At 47.1% G+C, this 21,663-nt stretch overlaps 1 protein-coding gene across 3 annotated transcripts in view; it reads left to right on the forward strand.

Annotated features, from left to right (window-relative positions):
- stk11ip (serine/threonine kinase 11 interacting protein) overlaps nucleotides 1-21,663 on the forward strand; it is a 106,415-nt gene that overhangs the window by 18,255 nt on the left and 66,497 nt on the right. For all 3 annotated transcript variants that reach the window (XM_078552687.1, XM_078552686.1, XM_078552688.1), the window contains exons 4-15: nucleotides 467-541; nucleotides 2,520-2,615; nucleotides 4,270-4,377; nucleotides 5,343-5,414; nucleotides 5,853-5,982; nucleotides 7,548-7,651; nucleotides 8,827-8,916; nucleotides 10,964-11,005; nucleotides 12,461-12,616; nucleotides 13,140-13,221; nucleotides 14,249-14,626; nucleotides 15,833-16,017. In XM_078552687.1, coding sequence (XP_078408813.1) covers nucleotides 467-541; nucleotides 2,520-2,615; nucleotides 4,270-4,377; nucleotides 5,343-5,414; nucleotides 5,853-5,982; nucleotides 7,548-7,651; nucleotides 8,827-8,916; nucleotides 10,964-11,005; nucleotides 12,461-12,616; nucleotides 13,140-13,221; nucleotides 14,249-14,626; nucleotides 15,833-16,017 — 1,518 coding nt within the window. The remainder of the gene's footprint in view (nucleotides 1-466; nucleotides 542-2,519; nucleotides 2,616-4,269; nucleotides 4,378-5,342; nucleotides 5,415-5,852; nucleotides 5,983-7,547; nucleotides 7,652-8,826; nucleotides 8,917-10,963; nucleotides 11,006-12,460; nucleotides 12,617-13,139; nucleotides 13,222-14,248; nucleotides 14,627-15,832; nucleotides 16,018-21,663) is intronic.

Here is a 21,663-nt window from a genome sequence, read left to right on the forward strand (position 1 = left end):
GGATGTTTCCTCTTGTGGGAGAATCTAGAAATAGGGGTCACTGTTTAAAAATAAGGGGTCACCCATTTAAGACCAAGACGAGGAGAAATTTTTGTGAGGGCCGTGAATCTCTGGAACTCTGTTCCTCAAAAGGTGGTGGAAGCAGAGCCTTTGAATATTTTAAGGCAGCGGTAGATACATTCTTGATAAGCAAGGGGGTGAAAGGTTATGGGGAGTAGATGGGAATGTGAAGGTTACAGTCAGATCAGCCATGATCTTTTTGAAAGGCTTGAGGGGCCAAGTGGCCTGCTGCTCCTAATTCGTATGATTAATATAGAGTTAAGGCCACAATCGGTTCAGCCATGATCTTATTGAACGGCAGCACAGGTTTGAGGGGCTGAATGGCCTATTCCTCCTATTTCATATGATCTTGCTTGCTACACCTCTGTGCCCCTGGCTTTGTGTAATACCATTTCTTTTGTTCCAGTTGGTGCATCCCCTGGGCCCCAAGCTCCAGACACCTGTGAAGATCATGGCTTTTAAGTCTCTCCGATTCTTAGAGGTACGTTTATTGCGATGTTCCCGTCCAATCCGGGTCAGTGGGTGAGCAGCCCTCCTCGTCTCAGCTGCTGAAAGCAAGTGTTCGCCGCTTTCTGGGCAGACACGCGGGTTCCCAATCTCGGCTGGAAGTCAGAATGCGATTGGTCTCGCCCTAGCCCAGCCAGGCTGAAACTGAGGGTGGGTTGGGGCAGGGGGAAGCTGTGTTAGTGATCGGGATTTGTGGTTCCTGTGGGATGTGTATCCCTGCTGGGAAACCTGCGCGCGAGAGTGTGGAGTGTGGACTGGATTGCGTTCAGCTGCAATACCCTTGGATAAACTGGAGCAACAATCTAACGTTTTTACGGCACCTTTAACGAAGTAAAACATCTCAAAATGCTTCACAGGAGAGGAAACTTGACACCGAACAAAAAAAAAACAATATTGGGACAGGCGGCAGAAAGCTTGGTTAAAGGGGTAGATTTTATAAACCATTCTGTATGATTGCACTCTCATATCTGGGACCTGATCTTGTGCTCGCACTTTCTCTCTCGCTGTCTGGTTCCCATGCAGGCGCTCTGGTTCTGTCGATAGGATCTGTCGATAGGATCTGATTTCTGAATTGGCAGCGGCTCATAGGACAACAACAACTTATAATTATATAGCGCCTTTGAAAAGAATGAAAATTTTAAAACCAAGACATTGCTGGTAAAAAAAAAAGTAACAAGTAAAAAAAAAAGTCTAAATGAGGGTTAATGTGGTTGTATGTGAATGCATGGAGTGTGGCTAATAAGGTTGTTGAACTACAGGGCACAGGTTGACAAATGGAATTATGATATTATTGCTATAACAGACCTGGCTCAAGGAAGGGCAGGACTGGGAGTTAAATATTCCTGGGTACAAGGTGTTTTGGAGAGACAGGAAAGGAAGAAAACTGGGGAGGGGGTGCAGGGGTTGGGGGAAGTGGCAATATTGATTGAAGGTGGCATTACGGTACTAGAGAGAGAGAGAGGATGTTCCAGAGGAGTTGGGGACGGAAGCTCTCTGGCTGGATGTAAGGAATGAAAAAGGTGCAATAACATTAATTGGTGTAATTTATAGACCACAACTAGCGGAAGGGATGTAGAGAACCAAATTTGCAAAGAAATTACAGAGAGGTGCAGAATTTTAGAGTAATTATAATGGGGGACTTCAATAATCCAAATATAAACTGGGATAGGGGAAGTGCAAAGGGACAAGAGAAACGAGAGTTCCTGGAATGTGTTCAAGATAATTTTCTGCAGCAGTATGTTTCCGGTCCAATGAGAGGGCAGGTACTGTTGGACCTGATTCTGGGGAATGAGTTGGCTCAAGTGGATCAAATGTCAGTGGGAGAGCATTTAGGGGACAGTGACCATTGTATCATAAGGTTTAGGTTGACCTTGGAAAAGGACATGGAACAATCCAGAGCAGAGATAATTAATTGGGGGAAAACCAACTTCAATGGGACGCGAATGCATCTGAGTCCAGTGAGCTGTAATCAAATGTTGGCAGAAAAGACGGTGGCTGAGCAATGGACCACCTTCAAAGTAAAAGGATCGCAGGCAATGTCAGGGCATATCTCCTTGAAGAGGAAGGGTCGGACAAATAAATCCAGAGCGCCCTCAATGACGAGAGAGATAGAGGTGAAACTGAAAAGGAAGAAGTGCGTGTCCTATAGGTGCCAAATAGAAAATACAATGGAGAATCAGGCTGAATATAGAAGGACCAGAGGGGAAGATACTACCCAGGCTGAGGTGAGAGAGGAGGTAACTGATCCACTAGAAGAATTTACAATTGAGAAGGAGGTGGTGAGGCACATTGTTTCAGCAATATATTGTCAATGTGCAAGGTGCACTGCCAGGCAGCCTGTTTGACATTGATCAGATCTAGAGCTATCGGTGATGGGAGTTTTGAATAGACTGTTGTGTTACTCTGGCTTGGCAGGTGAAGCCCTCACCTCTTTCTGCTGTTGTCTTTTTCAGTTGAAGCGGATCCCCCCTCACTGTCTGGAAGGGCTACGGGGGGTCTACACACGGCTAGAGATCCTCACCTGTTCGAACTGCATCAACACTATCGAGGTGAGTCCAATCCTCTATCAAACACAACCCAGGCAAGGTTGTATCCATCAGTCTCAAATGGACCATGTTTAATATCTTACAAAAAGAAAGGACTCGCATTTATATAGCCCGTTTCCCATCCTCCGCAAGCCCCAAAGCACTTTACAGCCGGTTAAGTACTTGGTTTTTGAAGTGCAGTCACTGTTGTAGTGTTGGAGACTGGGAGGCCGATTTGTGCACAGCAAGATCCCACAAACAGCAGATCTAATAATGACCAAATAATCTGTTTCAATGATACTGGTTGAGGGGTAAATTTTCACCAGGGCGCATTTAATTCCGCTGTTCCTGGGAAATAAGTTAGCCATAATCGTATTGAATAACAGAGCCAGGCTCAAAATGCTGGGTGGCCTCATTGCGCTCATATTTCTCCTGAAATTGTGCCACGGAATCTTTTATAAGCACCTCGAGAGGGCAGACCGGGACCTCGTTCCAACGCTTCCTCCAAAAGCTGACACCTAGAACAGTGCAGCACCCCCTCAGCACTGCACTGTGTTGTTATGTCATTATATGGATCTCTGGAGTGGGACTTGAACCCCTGGCCTGCCGACACCTATAAACAGCTTATACCCAGCCAACAGAGGGAATGCACTGGTGTGGTAGTGAGTGAATCAATTGGGGAAGACCCATTCTTGATACAGGAATCTTAGAGTTAATTAATCAGTCAGAGTGGCATTGGGATTGCTGCAGTTGACCTCGGTATCACTGAGTCACACGACGGAGAGGGTGTGTGGAGCATGGAAATCGTGGAGTGTTTGTGCTCCCCATCAGTCTTGAGGGGTATGAAACAAAATCAGGCAGACATATTCAGATGAAGATCAGCCCTGACCTGAATGGTGGAGCAGCATTGATGGCTGAATTGCCTCCTCCAGCTCCAAAGGAGGTTAATTTATGAGGGCAGATTGTAGAGTGTTGGTTTTTATTCCCATGAGTTTAGAAGACTGAGGAGTGATTTTAATCAAGGCATTCTAATTGATAAAGGGATTCAGTTATGTAGGTAGAGAGGAAGTATTTCCTCTGATGGTGGGGAGAGTCCAGAATACGTGGGCAGAACCTTAAAATTAGCGCTAGGTGGTTCAGGGCTGGTGTCAGGAAGCACTTCTTCACAGAAAGGTCGTGAAAATCTGGAACTCTGTCTCCCAAAAAGGCTGTGGATGCTGAGGGTCAGTTGGAGCTTTTAAGATTGAGGTTGTTAGATTTTTGCTGGGTAAGGATTTCAAGGGATACGGGGTAAAATGGGTACACCCCGACCATGATCTAATTAATTAGCGGAGCAGGCTCAAGGGGCTGAATGGCCACTTGCTGTGTGTGTGTGTGTGTATGTGTGTGTGTGTGTGTGTGTGTGTGTGTGTGTATGTGTACGAGTGTCCAGGCTTCACATGAAGACTAGATCAGACACTGCTCTGATTCTCACCTCGCCACTCTGGCAATGTTGACCACCCAGGAGCGCACATGAGCGATGGTTATTTTGGCTGAGTTGCCTGCAGAACATTTCCTTCCACTGAGTGAGTACCAATAGGAGGGAGTAACAACGCTTGAATGAACAGCTAGAACCTAAATGTGTATGGTCGGTTCCTCTCTCTCACCTCTCTCTCTCTCTCTTTCCTCCCCCGGGCAGGAGATTATCTCGGTCTGCGGTGGGGATCTAAGCTCTGCACTCCCGTGGCTCGATTTGCATACTCTTAACTTCAGCAACAACTTCATCACATCACTGGACAGCTCGCTGGTAAGGCCATTCACCAGAGTTTCCTACTGAGAGTCTGTCCTGGCATTACCTATTTAAAGGGTAAAGTGATAGCCCATATCCAGTTTTGAGCTTTGGTGTCTATGGAGTTAGCTGATTTCAGCTGTCCAGCACTGCTAATAAAGACATCAGGATTTTTCTTCATGCCCTCCATTCAATCACTTTTGCAACTTTAAATACTGGCGAGCAAAACATGTTTCACTCCAGCCAGTCTCAGCTTTAGAAACAACATGGGTTAGATACAGAGTAAAGCTCCCTCTACACTGTCCCCATCAAACACTCCCAGGACAGGTACCGCACGAGGTTAGATACAGAGTTAAGCTGCCTCTACACTGTCCCCATCAAACACTCCCAGGACAGGTACAGCACTGGGTTAGAAACAGATTAAAGTTCCTTCTACACTGTCCCCATCAAACACTCCCAGGACAGGTACAGCACAGGGTTAGATAGAGAGTAAAGCTTCCTCTACACTGTCCCCATCAAACACTCCCAGGGCAGGTACAGCACGGGGTTAGATACAGAGTAAAGCTCCCTCCACACTGTCCCCATCAAACACTCCCAGGGCTACTTATATGATGGAATAAACTTTAGGCCTACTCCTGTTCCTAAGAATGAAATACCAGTCTACACGTTCGTTATGATGCCTGCACTGTGCTGCTGAGGGTAATTTTAATTTAATTTGTTTAAGGGATGTAGACGACACTGACAAGTCAGCGTTTATCGTCCACCCCTAATTGAGAATTGAATTCATGTTTCGTATTTTCCGTAGTGGGATTTGAACTCGTGTCTCAAGACTGTTTACCCAGGCTCCTGATGGTTAGCCCGGTAACATAAGCACTCTGCTGTTGTATTGACTGCTCCTGGGGAACCCACGATGATCTCTGTCCTGTACCAGTTCTCGGGGCTGAGTGCTGTTTTTGCTTTTCCCCCCTCTCCGTTTCCCACAGGCCCTGCTTAGCGTGCTACGGATCCTGGACCTGAGTCATAATCGAATCCGGGACTGTGCAGAGAACCTGAAGGTGAGAAGCACCAGCAGTCACCGGGCTGGATGCCACGTGAGCAGCCCTGGGACGTGGGGTTTTGGTGTGAGGGGAGGGCTGTGTTTGAGGTATAAAGTGAAATGAAATGTGGGTATATCCTGACAGTTAGGCCAGTGTGTCATGGTTCAAGCTGCATCAGACAGTAATGGGTGGGTGGGCGGGGGGAGGGGTGTAGGATGAGGGGGGGGCCATTAGAAATGGGATGGGGGTTGCAGGGTTAAGTGGGCATGAGCCAGTAATTGTGGGGGGTGCAGGGGTGAGGGGGCATCATTGGATGATGATGGGGTCCTGGTTGCTGGGAGGTGGATTTTTGGTGAAGATATGATCAAACCTGTCCACGGTGCCACACTTGGCAAATTAACCTGTGCTCACAACTGAAGTTTCTCTCTCTTTTTCTAACTCTCCTCATGCCCCCAGCCCCTTTCCGAACTGGAATATGTCAACTTGAGCTACAATCTTCTGGAGAAAGTGCCCGTCTTCAGTTCCTGCTCCAGAGTTCAGCTGACCACTCTGCTCCTGCGCAACAATGAATTGGAAAATATCAATGGTAAGACTGACGCTATAGAGGGAGGAGCTTTTAGGGTGCGGGGGTTAAGAGGGTTCAGTTTCTGCACTAACGTGGCAGGATCGAGCAGACCCAATTTTTACATAACGAACGTGTAGACTGGTATTTCATTCTGAGGAACAGGAGTAGGTCTAAAGCTCATTCCATCATTCAAGTAGCCCTGGGAATGTTTGATGGGGACAGTGTAGAGGAAGCTTTACTCTGTATCTAACCCCGCGCTGTACCTGTCCTGGGAGTGTTTGATGGGGAGAGTGTAGAGGGAGGTTTACTCTGTATCTAACCCCGTGCTGTAGCTGTCCTGGGAATGTTTGATGGGGACAGTGTAGAGGGAGCTTTACTCTGTATCTAACCCCTTGCTGTACATGTCCTGGGAGTGTTTGATTGGGACAGTGTAGAGGGAGCTTTACTCTGTATCTAACCCCGTGCTGTACCTGTCCTTGGAATGTTTGATGGGGACAGTGTAGAGGGAGCTTTACTCTGTATCTAACCCCATGCTGTACCTGTCCTGGGAGTGTTTAATGGGGACAGTGTAGAGGGAGCTTTACTCTGTATCTAACCCCGTGCTGTACCTGTCCTGGGAGTGTTTGATGGGGACAGTGTAGAGGGAGCTTTACTCTGTATCTAACCCCGTGCTGTGCCTGTCCTGGGAGAGTTTGATGGGGAAGTAGAGGGGGAACTTTACTCTGTATCTTGTCTGGGATACAGTAGCATAGTGGTAATGTCACTGGTTTTGTAATCCAGAGGCTTAGGCCAATGGGTGGGGAGGGATGGTGGGCCAATGCTTGGGGCTGTGGGGGTGGTGGGTGGGTTTAAATCCCACCACGGCAGGTCTCGGTAATGGAGACCATGAAACCATTGTCGATTGTCGTAAAAGTCCATCTGTTTCACTTAATGTTCTGGCCTACGTGTGACTCCAGACCCACAGCAATATGGTTGACACTTAACTGCCCCTTGAAATAGCCTGGCAAGCCACCCAGTTGTACCGCACTGCTACAGAATGGATTGTAGCGGCTCACCACCACCTTCTCAAGGGCAATTAGGGATGTGTAATAAATGCTGGTATGGGCAGTGACGCCCACATCCCATGAAAGAATTTTAAAAAAACAATGGCACCCCCCCTGCTAGCAGCCAGGATACTACAGGAAGATATGATGCAACAGAGGGGGAGGAGGCCATTCAGCCCATTGTGCCTGTGCTTGCTCTTTGAAAGAGCTATCCAATTAGCCCCACCCCCCTTACCCTTTCCCATAGCCCTGTAATTTTTTTCTTCTTCAAATATTTATCCAATTCCCTTTTGAAAGTTTAATATTGAATCTGATTCCCAGCATCTTTTCAGGCAGCGCATTCCAGATCACAACAGATGAATGTTTGTTTAAAATAAAAGGCTGTCTCATCTCCCCCCAGAAGAACGTAAGGAATAGGAGCAGGCGGAGAATATTGCAACAGTAACTTTACATCATTGGTGGGGTCTGGATGTCGTGAAAGGTGCTATATAAATGCAAGTTTGTTCTTTCTTTTGGCCTTCCGATAACTTATTGCCTTTCTAGGAGTGGAGCACCTGTCGCACCTGAAACACCTGGACCTGGCGTATAATATGATCTCGGAGCATGCACAGCTTTCTCCTCTGTCCCAGCTACACAGCCTCAAAGAGGTGGGTGCGGGGCAGGGTCAGGGTGCAGCAAGGGTTGGTGGGTGGATTGAGGGGTGTTTGGGGATTGGTGAACTTGCATAGCCGTACATATCTGCACAGTGCTGGGGAAGGAGCTTTTAATACACAAACTGTTGCAAATAACACCGGGTGATAGGATTCGGTATTTCAATGGGCATTTTAGCTGAATGCCCATGTAGCTGAGTTGGGAGGTGTCTGGTTAGGGATGGGTGGATGTTTGATTGAACCCATGGAATCCAGGGTTGGCCTGGATTTCCTGGGATAATAGGTTTCCTTCTGCGATGTGAAATGAGCACAATTAAATTTAATCTGCATGAAACGGCCCCACCTTGCAGGGAATAATCTGTCCTGAATTGCTCCAGGAAAAGCAAAAGAAATGACAATGTACCTAAAGTACAACTGGTGGCGCTCTTCTGAGGATGAGGTCCTAATCCATTGGGACAGTGTAGAGGGAGCTTTACTCTGTATCTAACCCCGTGCTGTACCTGCCCTGGGAGTGTTTGATGGGGACGGTGTAGAGGGAGCTTTTATTCTGTATCTAACCCCATGCTGTACCTGCCCTGGGAGTGTTTGATGGGGACAGTGTAGAGGGAGCTTTACTCTGTATCTAACCCCATGCTGTACCTGTCCTGGGAGTGTTTGATGGGGACAGTGTAGAGGGAGCTTTACTCTGTATCTAACCCCGTGCCATACCTGTCCTGGGAGTGTTTGATGGGGACAGTGTAGAGGGAGCTTTACTTTGTATCTAACCCCGTGCTGTACCTGTCCTGGGAGTGTTTGATGGGGACAGTGTAGAGGGAGCTTTACTCTGTATCTAACCTCGTGCTGTACCTGTCCTGGGAGTGTTTGATGGGGACAGTGTAGAGGGAGCTTTACTCTGTATCTAACCCCATGCAGTACCTGTCCTGGGAGCGTTTGATGGGGACAGTGTAGAGGGAGCTTTACTCTGTATCTAACCCCGTGCAGTACCTGTCCTGGGAGCGTTTGATGGGGGTAGTGTAGGGGGAGATTTACCTATCTGTTTCATTCCCCAGTTTGAATATTACCCAATTTGAGCTTTGCAAGTTGTGAAATTAATTTGCCTTTTTTTTGACACCTCCCACCTCCACAAAGCCACAGAGCAGGTGTTTAACAGGTTTGGTGTCTTATCTTTGCAGCTCTTCCTTGAAGGGAACCCGGTATGTTACCAGAAAGGCCACAGGCCTTGCACCATCCACCACCTTTCCCCCAAAGCTGCCTTCATGCGTGTGAGTATCTGTCTGAGCTGGTATAGTCAGGACTCTGTCAAAGCTGCTCACTGGCCTTCACCCCACCGCCCCAGGAACAGCATCGTGCTGAGATGCTGCTGGGAACTGGAGTCAGGATTGGTACTGCTGTGATCCTTTTCTGTGCTGGTGAAATGATTAATATGTTGCAGAGTTTCACACTTCACACTCCCCGCCTGCCTATTGCCACCTCCATAACGTTGCCCGATTCTACCCCTGCCTCAGCTCATCTGCTGCTGAAACCCTCATCCATTCCTTTACCTCTAGACTTGAATATTGCAACTGGCTGACTGCCCTGGGGCTACCCCTCTGTAAACTAGAGATTATCCAAACACTTGTGTCATAATCCACACCAAGTCCTGTTCCCCTATCACTCTCCTGCCCGCTGATCCACATTGAGTCATCATCAAGAAATGCCTCAATTTAAAAATTCTCACCCTTTTAAATCCCTCCGCATGCTCATGCCTCCCTTTCTCAGTAACCTCCTCCAGTTACTGCAATCCTCCCAGATCTCTGCACTCCTTCAATTCTGGCCTCTTGCGCACCTCCGATTTTAATTGCTGCACCGCTGGAAGACATGCCTTCGCTGCCTAGACCATAAGCTCTGGAATTCCCTTGCTGAACCTCTCCGCCCCTCTCTCCTCCTTTAAGACACCCCTTGACGCTCACCTCTGAGGAAGCTTTAGCCGCCTATCCTAACATCTCCCTGTGGAGCTCGATGACAAATTTTGTTTGATAATGCTCCTGTGGAGCGCCTTGGGACATTTTGCCAGGTTAGCAGTGCTACATAAATGTATGTGGTTGTTGCACTAAGTTAGGAAGCACAGGAATCTGCGGGAATGTCACAAGTGACAGAGAATAAGTGACTGGGTGATAAACTGTGGCAGATGGTGTTTAATGAGAGGAAGTGTGACCTGAGAAAGTCAAACTGGATTGTTTCCTTTAAGCTGAGTGAATAGTAGTTGTGAAGAAACAAGGGGATTTGAGTGTCGGCAGGTTTAGAATTGCCTAGCCACACTTCCTGATTTTTACCTTGTTCTCTTGTCTGCACCGTGCTCTCCGCTGTGACCACAGCTGGTGTCTAGCAACAAGGCCACCGACAACTTGCACTTATATTGCGCTTTTAAACAGTGAAGCATCCCGAGGTGCTTCACAGGAGCGTTCATGTTGGCGCCAACCTGCGTAAATCGAAATCTGGGCAGGTGACCAAAAGCTCGGTCAGAGGGAGGTTGTAAGAGTATCGTAAAGGGCGAGAGAGAGAGAGAGAGAACCGAGATGTTTAGGGAGGAAATTGCAGAGCTGAAGGCACGACCACCAATGGCGGAGCACAGATGGAGGCGGGGTTGGGGTGTGGGGGAGACAGTGGCGTAGTGGTATTGTCGCTGGACTAGTAATCCAGAGGCCCAGGCTAATGCCCTGGGGACATGGGTTCAAATCCCACCATGGCAGCTGGTGGAATTTAAATTCAGTTAATAAATCTGGAATTATAAAGCTAGTCTTGGTAATGGTGACCATGACAACCATCACTGTCACAAAAACCCATCTGGTTCACTAATTTCCTTTAGGGAAGGAAATCTGCCGTCCTTACCCAGTCTGGCCTACATGTGACTCCAGATCCACAGCGATGTGGCTGACTCTTAACTGCTCTCTGATCAATTCAGGACAATTGGGGGTGGGCAACGACACCCACATCCCATGAAAGAATTAAAAAAAGCTCCCGACTCCCAACAACTAACCAGTGTTTCAATCTGACTAGTGCTATTCGGTCTTGTCAAGAAGTTTGGAATTGATGCCCTGAGAGTTTGACTTGTCACACCGCGTACCCCCCAACCCCTCCCCACCCTCCAACCCCACCTCATCATCTCTTGAATTTTTTACTCACGCTTACCTGTTCCGGGTAAAAACTCTTCACAGTCGAAGTCAGTGTCTTGGGGCAGTGGGTAAAGCTGAGAATTTGTGCATTAAAACTGACCCATCCTGATTGCATCATTGCACTGATAGTAACTCTGATCTGTTTGTCCCTCTGCAGCTGGTTTTAGATGGAGATCCGCTGACAATGGCAGAACTCACGGTAATTAGACCCTCACAGTAAAACTTTTCTAATTGATCCGTTACTCAGTCACTGGATACATTACGCATGTTGTACAGTTAAATTCAGAGTAAAGGTCTCTCTTCACTATCCCCAACACTCCCAGGACGCGTACAGCACGGGGTTAGATACAGAGTAAAGCCCCCTCTACACTGTCCCCATCAAACACTCCCAGGACAGGTACAGCTTGTGGTCTCACCCCCTCCCTGGCCCTGATGCCTGGTATAGAATGGTTGCACTACAGAAGGAGGCCATTCAGGCCATTGTGTCCATGCCAGCTCTCTGCAAGAGCACCTCAGTTTGTCCCATTCCCCCCACCCATTCCTCATAGCCCTGCAAATGTTTTCTCTTCAGGTGCTTATCCAGTTCCTTTTTGAATGCCTCAATTGACCCTGCCTCCACCACACACTCAGGCAGTACATTCCAGATCCCAACCATAAGACATAGGAGCAGAAATTAGGCCATTCGGCCCATCGAGTCTGTTCCGCCGTTCAATCATGGCTGATAAGTTTCTCAACCCCATTCTCCCGCCTTTTACACTTGCTGTGTAAAAAGATTTTCTTGTGTTGCCTCTGGTTCTTTTTGCCATTCACCTTAAATCATTGTCCTCGATCCTTCTGCCAATGGGAACAGTTTCTCTCTGTCTATACCCTCTCATGATTTTGAACATCTCTATCAAATCTCCTCTCAACCTTCTCTAAGGAGAATAACTCCAATAACTGAAGTCTCTCATCCTTCTAACCATTCTCAGAAATTTTTTTCTGCAGCCTCTCTAAAACCTTGTACGGTTCTGAGGACCCCTAGAAGCTCACGTGTAATGTCCACATGAAGGTCCCACAGTGACCCATGAGGTTCGACAGTGGAAGTTATGACAAGAACTCAAGAAATTGAAGCGAGAGTAGACCATTCGGCCTATTGAGCTGTTCAGTACGATCATGGCTGACCTTGGGCTTTTGCTCCGCTCTCCTGCCTGCTCCCCATGTCCCACAATTCCCTGAGACCAAAAACCTGTCCATCCCAGCCTTAAATTTAATCAACGATGGAGCATCCACAGCCCTCTGGGGTAGAGAATTCCAAAGATTCACAACCCTTGGAGTGAAGAAACTCCTCCTCATCTCGGCCCTAAATGATCGGCCCCTTATCCTGAAACTGCGGAGGGTGGGGTAGACCTGGCCAAGTACATATTGGTCTGTGGGGGTTGGGGCAGTGACCCGCTACAATGATGGAGGGGGTGGTATTGGTGGGGTTTGGAGCCAGTTATCTGCGAGGAGACATGGTGGGATGGTGTAGGGGACATTGAGGGTGCAGTAGGTTTGCGCGGGACACTGTAGCAGCCGTGGTACTCTCACGCACTGTGTCCAAATGTTCAAAAGTTGGAGTCCATGCAACCTCTGTGCCGCAAATCCTGAAACAACATCATAACTTTCGCCCTTGCAGTACCTGCCGAAGACTGGCCGGCTGATTGGACAGTCCGTGCGCCGCTCTCCTCGGAACAGCACGCTCCGGAATGTTCTGGAATCCTCGCTGGCTGCTGACCACAGTGACTCTGTGTATCCGTCGGACAGCAATGCTGGACCGATCACCCGCAAAAAGGTAAAACTGTTCAAACGAGTACACAAGGAACCACCTTGCATTTATAAAGCAGCTTGGGCCATGCCTCAACCAGCACCGTTAGGATTATGCAATCGTTCCGATAAGCTGGCCAAGATAAGAGAAAACGCTTCTGCTTGTGAGGACTCCAAAACGCAAGGTCATAAGTACGACAGTTGTAAATAGGACCATACGACAGTCACTAATAAATCCAATAGGGAATTCAATAAAAACCTCTTTACCCAGAAAAACAGTGAAAATATGGAGCTGGCTACCACAGAGAGTAGTTTAAGTGAATGGTATATATTTAAGGGGAATCTAGGTAAACACACGAGGGAGAAAGGATAGAGGGATATTTTGGTAGGGTGGGAGGAGGCTCATGTAGAGTATAAACGCCAGCATGGACCCATTGGCCTGTTTCAATGCTTTAGATGGAATGCCTGAAGTTCTACATAATCAAACTGACAAAAGTTTTATTTCTTATTTTGTTTTTGAATATTGACCCCCCCCGCCATCCCAATTGCAGAGCAAGATCAAGGTGCGCACTGCCAGCATCTCCGAGCCAAGCGACAGCGACAAGGACACTCTAAGCACGCCAGCCTCGCCACGTGAGTGTTCTTCGGACCTGGGGAGGCACAAGCTGATAGAGGGGGAGCGGAAATGTGCGAGATTAGAATTGTTCCACCGATTGCTCGAATGACAAAATGGGTGGGTCAGGGGGGACAGTGCAGCTCACTAGCAGACTGGAGTGGGGAGTGTATCGTATTGCACAAAGTATCACAATTGCGTGATAGGCTGGATAGCATAGAGGGTCTTTACAAACAAGCATATGAACATATGAATTAGCAGGAGTAGGCCTTTCGGCCCCTCAAACCTGCTCTTCCATTTGATAAGGTTATGGCTGATCTGATTGTGGCCTCAACTCTACTTTCCTGTCTACCCCTTATACTCTTTGACTCCCTTGTTAGTCGAGAATCTATTTAACTCGGCCTTAAACAATATTCCGTGGCCCAACCTCCATTGCTCTCTGGGGAAGAGAATTCCACAGGCCAATGACCCTCAGAAAAATTCTCCTTATCTCTGTCTTAAATGGGAAACCACTTATTTTTAAACTGTTGACCCTAGTTCTAGTCTCTCCCCCATCCTTTCAGCATCCACCCTGTCAAACACCTTCAAGATCTTATATTTTTCAATAAGATCACCTCCCATCTTCTAAACTTCAATGGATACAGACCCAGCCTGCCAAACCTTTCCTCCTAAGATAACCCCTTCATCCCAGAATCAGTCAAGTGAACTTTCTCTGAACTACTAATGCAATTATATCTTCTCTTAAATAAGGAGACCAAGACGGTGCACACTATTCCAGATGTGGTCTCAATTCCTATACAGCTGCAGCAAAATATCTCTACTTTTACACCTGTTATATTTGTTTGTATCAACCATGATCATCTTGATTGGCAGAATAGGTTCAAGGGGCTGAATGTCCCTCTTTGTCCTCAAGAGTGTCTGGTTTTGGAATAAATGACAGGGAAAGAGGGAGAAATTATTCACTGGGTAGGCGAGTTTGGTCAATTTTCCTGTTTGTAAAACCGCTTCGCATTCCTGATTTTTCAAATCCGTATCTTCGCTCCGCAGACATCGTCTTGCAACATCAGGAGGACATCAAGAGGATGGATGAGCTCCGCGGTCAGATTGGAGATGATTGGCTGCGATACCAGCATCACCTGAACAGCCCCAAGGAGGAGGAAGCGGAGGACTCCGAGATGGCCAAGGCTTCTGCCAAGGACGAGGCTGACAGCTCCACTAGCATTTTCCTGCGCAGCAACAGCCTGGATGCCACCTCTGAGAATTCGGGAGACCCCGCCCGAGGGGATGAGGCTACGCTCCTCGCCCCGCTCAACGCCAGCCAGGACGAGTGCGCCTCCTCCAGCTACCTCGCTCCCGAAGAAGGAGCGTACTTGGACGCCTCTGTGTCACTCGTGGAGACGCAGGAGGCGGAAGAGACCGTGCGAGGTACAGGGAACACTGTCAGGGACAAAGCTGTTTTAGATCGAGTATTGTGCAATAAGGCGCGGTTAATTAGTAAACTCATAGTAAAAAACCCGCTGGGGTATACTGATCAGTTATTTACAATCCATATTAATGACTTGGATGAAGGAACCGAATGTTTGGTTGCTAAATTTGCTGATGACACAAAGATAAGTAGGAGAGTAAGTTGTGAAGAGGGCACATAGAGGCTGCGAAGGGATGGAGATAGGTTGAGTGGGCAGAAACTTGGAAAATGAAGTAAATTGTGGGAAAATGTGAGCTTGTTCACCTTGGCAGGAAGAGTAGAAAAGCAATGTATTATTTAAATGGAGAGAAACTACAGAAATCTGTGGTACAAAGGGATCTGGGTGTCCTGGTGAATGAATCTCAAAAAGCTAGCTTGTAGGTACAGCAAGTGATTAGGAAGGCAAACAGAATGGCCTTTATTGTAAGCGGAATGGAGTATAAAAGTTGGAAAATGTTGCTACAGCTGTACAGGGCATTAGTGAGACCGCATCTGGGGCACGGTGCACAGTTTTGGTCTCTTTCCTTCAGGGGGGGCTGTAATTGTATTAGAAGCAGTTCAAAGAAGATTCACTCGGCTAATTCCTAGGATGAAGATATTATCTTATGAGGCCAGGTTGAGCAGGTTAGGCCTATACCCATTGGAGTTTAGAAGAATGAGAAGATCCAATGTTACAACAGTGACTACACTGCAAAAGCACTTTTTTTATTCTTTGGGATGTGGATATCACTAGCAAGGCCAGCATTTGTTGCCCATCCCTAATTGCCCTTGAATTGAGTGGCTTGCTAGGCCATTTCGGAGGGCAGTTAAGAGTCAATCACATTTGCTGTGGGTCTGGAGCCACATGTAGGCCAGACCAGGTGAGGATGGCAGATTTCCTTCCCTAAAGGACATTAGTGAATTAGATGGCTTCATGGTCATCATTACTGGGGTGAGCTTTCAATTCCAGATTTTAGTAATTTAATTTATGTTTCCACCAGCTGCTGTGTTGGGATTTGAACTTGTTTTTCCCGGAGCATCAGTCACTGTATCACTAGCCCAGTGATACCGCTATGCCACCATCTCCCCAATATTCATATTTCATTGGCTGTAAAGCACTTTCAGACATTCTGAGGTTGTGAAAGTTACCATGGATGTGCAAGTCTGTCTTTCTGTCTGTACCGTAGACATCTGCCAGCCCTTCATCGTTGGGCGTTTGGTGGAGGAGGAGCCTGAGCTGGAAAGCAGCTGGATATTCCTGCGAGTAACGGAGGACAAGCTCTTGGAGGTGGACCTGATGAACGCGGACATCCTGGAGAAACTGGAGCTGAGCAGCCTGACTGCCGTCCATACATCTGAAGAGTTCTGGGAGGTAAGTCGAGTTTTGGAATGGCCGCCAGGTTTACCCGTGGTCTTGGCTCTTGAGCGTCACCCTCAGGATCTTGGTTTCGATTCTGGTGTAGCACGCGGAATGGTGCACCATTTGGCCTGTTGTCTCCGTACTAACTTTTGCAAGAGCTATTCAGTTAGTCCCACTCCCCCTGCTCTTTTCCTGTACCCCTGCAATGTTTCCTTTTCAAGTATTTATCCAGTTCACTTTGGAAAAGTTACTAGTGAATCTGCTTCCACTGCCCTTGCCCCTTTTGGGTAGTGCTTTCCAGATCATCACCCAGGCTGTGTAAATAATAAAAAAAAAATCAAAAACAAATCCTGGCTCTCTGGGCTTCAGGGAATGTGCCCTGCACCCCCTTCAATAGTTTCCCCAAGAGTCACTGTTATAACTAACGTGCTCTTTCTCCTCCTCATTGTCCGATGAGTCTAACATCGTTCAAGTAAATCGCAGGGCTTTCATTCCCAATTGAAATGATCCTGATGGTCTGGTCCTCTTGCTTACAATAACAGTGTATCCCAAAGTCTTTTCACAGGATCTGCCTGTCGTGCATGTATATGTTTTTGCTTTGTGGGAGTAGGTGAGAGGGGGGGGCCTGTGTCACTGCGCACACTGTTTAAAGCAACACCTCACTTCCAGGAAGTTGAATGTTTCCCATTCCTCGGACATTGGCTTTCGGTGAATTACACCCTGGGCCTTGTCCACTTTGTCATTTTGCAGCAGACTTGAGGCAGGAAGTGACTTGCGTTCATTAACTTGCCTGCATAAGAAGATAAGAAACAAGTTGATGTATTTTAATAAAACACTGGTGGATCTGCTGATGGTGAGACCAGGATTGCTGTATCCGGTTGCACGTTGAGTTCCCTTTAGGTGTGCGGCTGAGAATCGACAGCAGTGCCATGTGCAGACTTGCAGGTACTCACTTCTCGCCGAGAGTGACTGTGAAGAACAGCCAGTGCGCATTGGGTACAAAAAGATCCTCACTGTCATTGTCACAAGTAGGTATGCATGCACTGGCACAGATGCTACCTCTGGTATGATGCGCTGGGAAAAGGCGATCTCTCACTCACACCCTCCCTTATATGTCCAGCACTAAAGCACCATGTCTAAGCCGGGCATGCTGTCCTTGTGGAGGGGAGGATCTCTATGTCGACACTCAGCTTGGGCTTATTTTTTATGTGCCCATTGCAGCAGCAGATCTTTTTTTTTTCATTCACGGGATGTGGGCGTCGCTGGCTAGGGCAGCATTTGTTGCCCCATCCCTAATTGTCCTTGAGAAGGTGGGGGTCAGCCACCTTGAATGGTTGCAGTCCATGTGATATAGTTACACTCACAATGCTGTTGGGGAGGGAGTTCCAGGATTCTTGGTCAGTGACAGTGAAGGAAGGGTTGATATATTTTGAAGTCAAGATGGTGAGTGGCTTGGAAGTGAACTTGCAGATGGCAGTGTTCCCCAGATGCTAGAATCTATTATAAAGGGAAATCAGGACACTTAAATAAAAAAAGGTAGGCTTGAGCAGAGTCAACATGGATTTATGAAAGGAAAATCATGTTTGACAAACTTGTTAGAGTTTTTTGAGGATGTTACTAGCTGACTAGATATTGGGGAACCAGTGGATGTGGCTTGTATTTGGATTTTCAATGCTTTCAATAAGGTCCTACATAGGAAGTTAGTAAACAAAATTCAAGCTCATGGGATTGGGAGAAATATACTGGCATGGATCGAGAATCGGTTAACGGACAGAAAACAGAGAGTAGGAACAAACAGGTCGTTCTCAGGTTGGCAGGCGGTGACTAGTGGGGTACCGCATGGATCAGTAGTTGGACCCCAGCTATTCGTAATCTAGATCAGTGATTTGGATGTGGGGACAAAATGTGCTATTTCCAAGTTTGCTGATGCCACAAAACTAAGTGGGAATGTGAGTTGTGAGGAGGATGCAAAGAGGCTTCAAGGGGAGTTAGGCAGGCTTAGTGAGTGGGCAAGAATATGGCAGATGGAATATAAAGTGAAAAAATGTGAAGTTATCCCCTTTGGTAGGAAAAACAGAAATGCAGAGTATTTCTTGAATGGGGAGAGATTGGGAAGTTTTGATGTCCAAAGAGACCTGGGTGCCCTTGGACATGAGTCGCTGAAAGTTGACATGCAGGTGTAACAAGCAAAGGTAAATTGTCGTTGGCCTTTATTGCAAGAGGACTTATGTACAGGAGTAAAGATGTCTTACTGCATTTGTATAGAGCCTTTTCATAGGTGAGACCGCACCTGGAGTATTGTGTAGAGTTTTGATCTTCTTACCTAAGGAAGGATATACTTGCCAAAGAGGGAGTGCAATGAAAGTTCACTAGACTGATTCTGGAATAGCAGGATTGTCCTGTGAGGAGAGATTGGGGAAACTGAGCCTGTATTCTATAGAATTTAGAAGAATGAGAGGCGATCTCATTAAACGTACAGAAATCTTACAGGGTTCAGCAAAGTAGTTGCAGGAAGGATGTTTCCACCTGGCTGGTGAGTATAGGACCAGGGGACACAGTCTCAGAACAAGGGGTAGGCCATTTAGGACTGCGATGAAGAGGAATTTCTTCACTCAGAGGGTGGTAAATCTTGGGAATTCTCTAATCCAGAGAGCTGTGGAGACACAGTCATTAAGTATGTCCATGACACAGATCGATAAATTTCTAGATAGCAAAGACATTGAGGGAAATGTGTTTTGCGGGAAAATGGCATCGAGGTAGATCATCAGCCATGATCTAGTTGAATGGTGAGTAGGCTCGAGAGTCCAAATGGCCTACCCCGTTCCTATGTTCCCATGCATCTGCTGCCCTTGTCCTTCTAGGTGATAGAGGATGGTGCACACTGCTGCCACTGCATTGATGGTTGAGAGAGTCTTTTGGTAGTGAGGAGCCTGGATACATAGGTGGGCATGGGGGTGTAGAGGGGTTGGGTAGTGGTTGCTGTGTGTTTATTTTTTTGTTAGTTTCACCTCCCTTCCTCTTCTGATGCTGCTGTTGGGTTCTCTGTCTTAATTCCCTGACAACTTGCTCATTCTTCATTCTACACTAAGCTGGTGAACCCTGCTGATCAAAACACTGGCAGGTAAATTAAAGGAAATTCCAAAGTTATTTTACAAGCACATTAAGAGTAAGAGGATAACTAGGGAAAGAGTAGGGCCCATTAAGGATCATAGTGGCAATTTGTGTGTGGAGCCGGAAGGTGTAGGTAGGGTTCTAAATGAATACTTTGTGTCGGTGTTCACAAGTGAGAGGGACGACATGGGTATGGAAATCGGGCAGAAGGACTGTGATATAATTAAAGAAATTAGCATAGAAAGGGAGGAGGTTTTAAGTGGTCTGACGGGCTTAAAAGTAGATAAATCTCCAGGCCCCGATGAAATGTATCCCAGGCTGTTGAGTGAGACAAGTGAGGAGATAGCAGGGGCACTGGCAATAATTTTCAATACCTCTCTGGCCACAGGAGAGGTGCCAGAGGACTGGAGGACAGTCAATGTGGTACCATTATTCAAGAAGGGAGGAAGGGATAAACCAGGGCCAGTCAGTCTAACCTCAGTGGTGGGGAAACTATTGGAAGCAATTCTGAAGGACAGAATTAATCTACATTTGGAGAGGCAGGGATTAATCAAGGACAGTCAGCATGGGTTTTGTTAAGGAGAAGTCATGTCTGACCAATTTGATTGAATTTTTCGAAGAGGTGACCAGGTGTGTAGATGAGGGCAATGCATTTGACGTAGTCTACTTGGACTTCAGCAAGGCTTTTGATTAAAGTCCCTCATAGGAGACTGATAATGAAGGTAAGAGCCCATGGGATCCAAGGCAGTTTGGCAAATTGGCTGAGTGGCAGGAAGCAGAGGGTGATGGTTGAGGGGTGTTTTTGTGACTGGATGCCTGTATCCAGTGGGGTTCCACAGGGATCGGTGTTGGGCCCCTTGCTGTTTGTGGTGTATATATATATATATATATATATATATATATATATATATTTAGACTTGAATGTAGGAGGGTTGATCGGTAAGTTCACGGATGACACGAAAATTGGTGGGGTGGTAAATAGTGAGGAGGATAGCGTTAGATTACAGGAGGATATAGACGAGCTGGCCAGATGGCCTGATCAGTGCCAAATGGAATTTAATCCAGATAAGTGTGAGGTGATGCACTTGGGCAGGACAAACAAGGCACGGGAATACACGGTGAATGGTAGGACCCTGGGAAGTACCGAGGATCAGAGGGACCAGTGTGCATGTTCACAGGTCCCTTAAGGTAGTGGGACAGGTAGATAAAGTGGTTAAGATAATATATGGGATACTTGCCTTTATTAGCCGAGGCATAGAATATAAGAGCAGAGAGGTTATGCTTTAACTGTATAAAACGCTGGTTAGCCCACAGCTAGAGAATTGCGTGTAGTTCTGGAATCGGCATTATAGGAAGGATGTGATTGCGCTAGAGAGAGTGCAGAGGAGATTTACCAGGATGTTTCCTGAGCTGGAGAGTTTGAGGAGAGATTGGATAGACTGAGGTTATTTTCCCTGGAGCAGAGGAGATTGAGGGGGGGGACATGATTGAGGTGTATAAAATTATGAGGGGCATAGGTAGGGTAGACAGGAAGGAACTTTTCCCCTTGCTGGAGGGATCCAGGGGGCATAGATTTAAGGTAAGGGGCTGGAGGTTTAGAGGGGATGTGACGAAGAATTTTTTCACCGAGAGGGTAGTGGGAATCTGGAACTCACTGCCTGAAAGGGTAGTAGAGGCAGAAACCCTCATAATATTTAACAAGTATTTGGATGTGCACTTGCAATGCCGTGGTATACAAGGCTATGGGCCTAGTGCTGGAAAATGGGATTAGAATAGTTAGGTACTTGTTTGATCGGCACAGACTCAATGGGCCGAAGGGCCTTTTTCTGTGCTGTAGACCTCTATGACTCTCATGACTGTATGACTCTAACTGTGGATGGAATCATCAAGCCGAACCTTCATTCTACCCTTTGGGTATTGGCTTTTTCTTCCTTGCCTAACTCAAGGCCACATCCCACTGCTGCTCTGAAGGAACTCAACGCAGACCAGGAATCAACCCTCGAGTGCCTCCTGGTCTACAAAACACATTATCCCCTCACCAGAGCTCATTGTAGCTTCTCCCACTAAGAGACCTGCTGACATGGTATGTTGATGACTTTCCATGACTAATTATGGGGCTTGTGTGGTGTGAGGTCCCAGATTCTTCACAGGTGGCTGGCAACTAGCTTCACTAAGTGTCGTGACAGTGCTCCGGGTGTGTCACACACCTTGCTGGTCCCCGCCTTCTGAGTCACTGCTCTACTAACTTGTTAGGATCTTCTGTCTCTTCTGCCATTTCCAGTCTTCGTGCCCATTAGAATGGGTGACATTCTCACGCCACACCAGCCAGAGCTGATGGGTCCCTCACTTAGTTTTGCATGATTGTTGACTTATGATCCCTGGGTATGGATGTTGGTGTTCTCAACCAGTTATCTGGAGAGAGTTGTATGATAGTTTCTGTCCTGTACGTTTCCTGGGAAAGGGGTGGTTGGGCAGTGGGGTGGAATCTTTTTTTTACCATAAGTGGTTGCAATCTCCCCAGCCTTTCCTCTACCTGACGTCGGCTTT

Source organism: Cetorhinus maximus, chromosome 11, assembly GCF_964194155.1.
Source record: "Cetorhinus maximus chromosome 11, sCetMax3.hap1.1, whole genome shotgun sequence".
Lineage (NCBI taxonomy): Eukaryota > Metazoa > Chordata > Chondrichthyes > Lamniformes > Cetorhinidae > Cetorhinus > Cetorhinus maximus.